A 1,538-nucleotide genomic window follows, 5' to 3' on the forward strand; every position below is an offset into this window, starting at 1 on the left:
TCTGGAACAGATTTAAGTCGATTTTTACGGCCTAAATCGTTTAGAATGCAATGCAGGGATAAAACATTGTCTGTTTAGCAGTATTGCAGTAATATTGTTTGTTTTACTGAATTCTCATGCAGTAATAGAGAGAGTAAACCAAACTCGCGTAAGCAAAAAATAGTAACAGACTTTCCAGAAATATGCGTATCGTATTATGTTTTAAGTCTGCTTAACCGGTGTTGCAACTATAAGTGATGTAACAAAATATTGTGGCAATTAATATGAACGTGAAACAACGAACGTTTGGTTATAGTTAGTTAAAAAGCTCCTGTGCGGCAAAATTTGAATACGAAAGTCGGTATTATGACGTAAATAATCAACGTGTGAATCCCTACTATGACGTAACAAACATTCTGCTTGTCTGAGTAAATCCTGCGTAAATAATGACTTTATTACGCGTAGCATAGATTAATGTTGCTACCGCGGGCAAATGCAAGTGGTGAATTAAAACTTACGGGTTGATTTATGCACATATTAATACGGCGCTTTTCAACTATTAGTTAAACATTTTCTTGCGAACACCCCCGTCAGAATAATCCTAGATCCGCCTATGGATATATATATATTAATATATTAAGCTCCAATGGCCTCTGGACACGAGTTTATGGGTAATCCTTTACCTGGTGGCCACCTGAAATTTTGGTTTCAAAATGTTCCTTAGGTCTCACTGATACCCACTGTATACTTTTTTTTAAAGAACTTGGGCGTTCGTGTCGAAAACTAACTTTGAAAATGTGCAAAATCGCGCTGCGTCACCGTATTTTCCACACCAGCCGTTATGAATTAAACCAAGGTTGAATACTACGTTAAAACAGTGGGGAAAAAAGGCTATGCCGTCTTGTAACCTGTGTAATATACCACTATTGTGACGTAACAGACCGCGATTATGACGTAATAAATCGTTAACTTTACGCAAATCAGACGAATTACGGTGACGAAGCATGTTTTTGCGCATTTTTAAATTTAATTTTCGACACGAACACCAGAGTTTTTTTTTTAAGTTAAACAGTCATATGCAAATATAGACTTATGTGGGGGGAGCATTTAACATTATTGAAATTGTGGTGGATTTAAGATTTGTGGGCTCGCTTTATAATCACTGTGAAGTAATTTTGGCGAGAAATACAACTTAGCAACGGATAGTTCTTACAAATATTGCGGCTTCCACCATTTAAACAATTTAAAATATAAGTTTATATAAAACCCACAAAAACTCACCTAAAATACAAACTGCATGCGGCAAGAAGGGACCTGTGGGCGTGAAATGTTTGGTCGTTTGTCCTTACTAAAATATCACAAAACATTCCACTTTTGCGGTGAATTTGTAATATTTGTAAAACATAATGAGCGTGGATCATACACTGGGATTCCGAACATTGGTTTAAATCATCGTCTGCTACATGATTCGCTGTCACAACAGGTTGACCTTTTTTCATAATAAGCAAACCCCTACTGTACAAAATCTTCACGAAAAAACGAACATTTTTTTAAATTCC

General features: G+C 36.1%; 1 protein-coding gene across 1 annotated transcript in view; it reads right to left on the reverse strand.

Moving 5' to 3' along the window:
• The window catches only part of zf(c2h2)-49 (zinc finger protein), a 5,803-nt gene extending 4,270 nt beyond the window's left edge, over positions 1 to 1,533 (reverse strand). Inside the window, 1 exon segment of the mRNA NM_001078428.1 lies at positions 1,261 to 1,533. Coding sequence (NP_001071896.1) covers positions 1,261 to 1,478 — 218 coding nt within the window. The 5' untranslated portion in view covers positions 1,479 to 1,533.
• Between the last annotated feature and the right edge of the window lie 5 nt (positions 1,534 to 1,538).

This window comes from Ciona intestinalis, unplaced genomic scaffold, assembly GCF_000224145.3.
Source record: "Ciona intestinalis unplaced genomic scaffold, KH HT000334.1, whole genome shotgun sequence".
Classification (NCBI taxonomy): domain Eukaryota; kingdom Metazoa; phylum Chordata; class Ascidiacea; order Phlebobranchia; family Cionidae; genus Ciona; species Ciona intestinalis.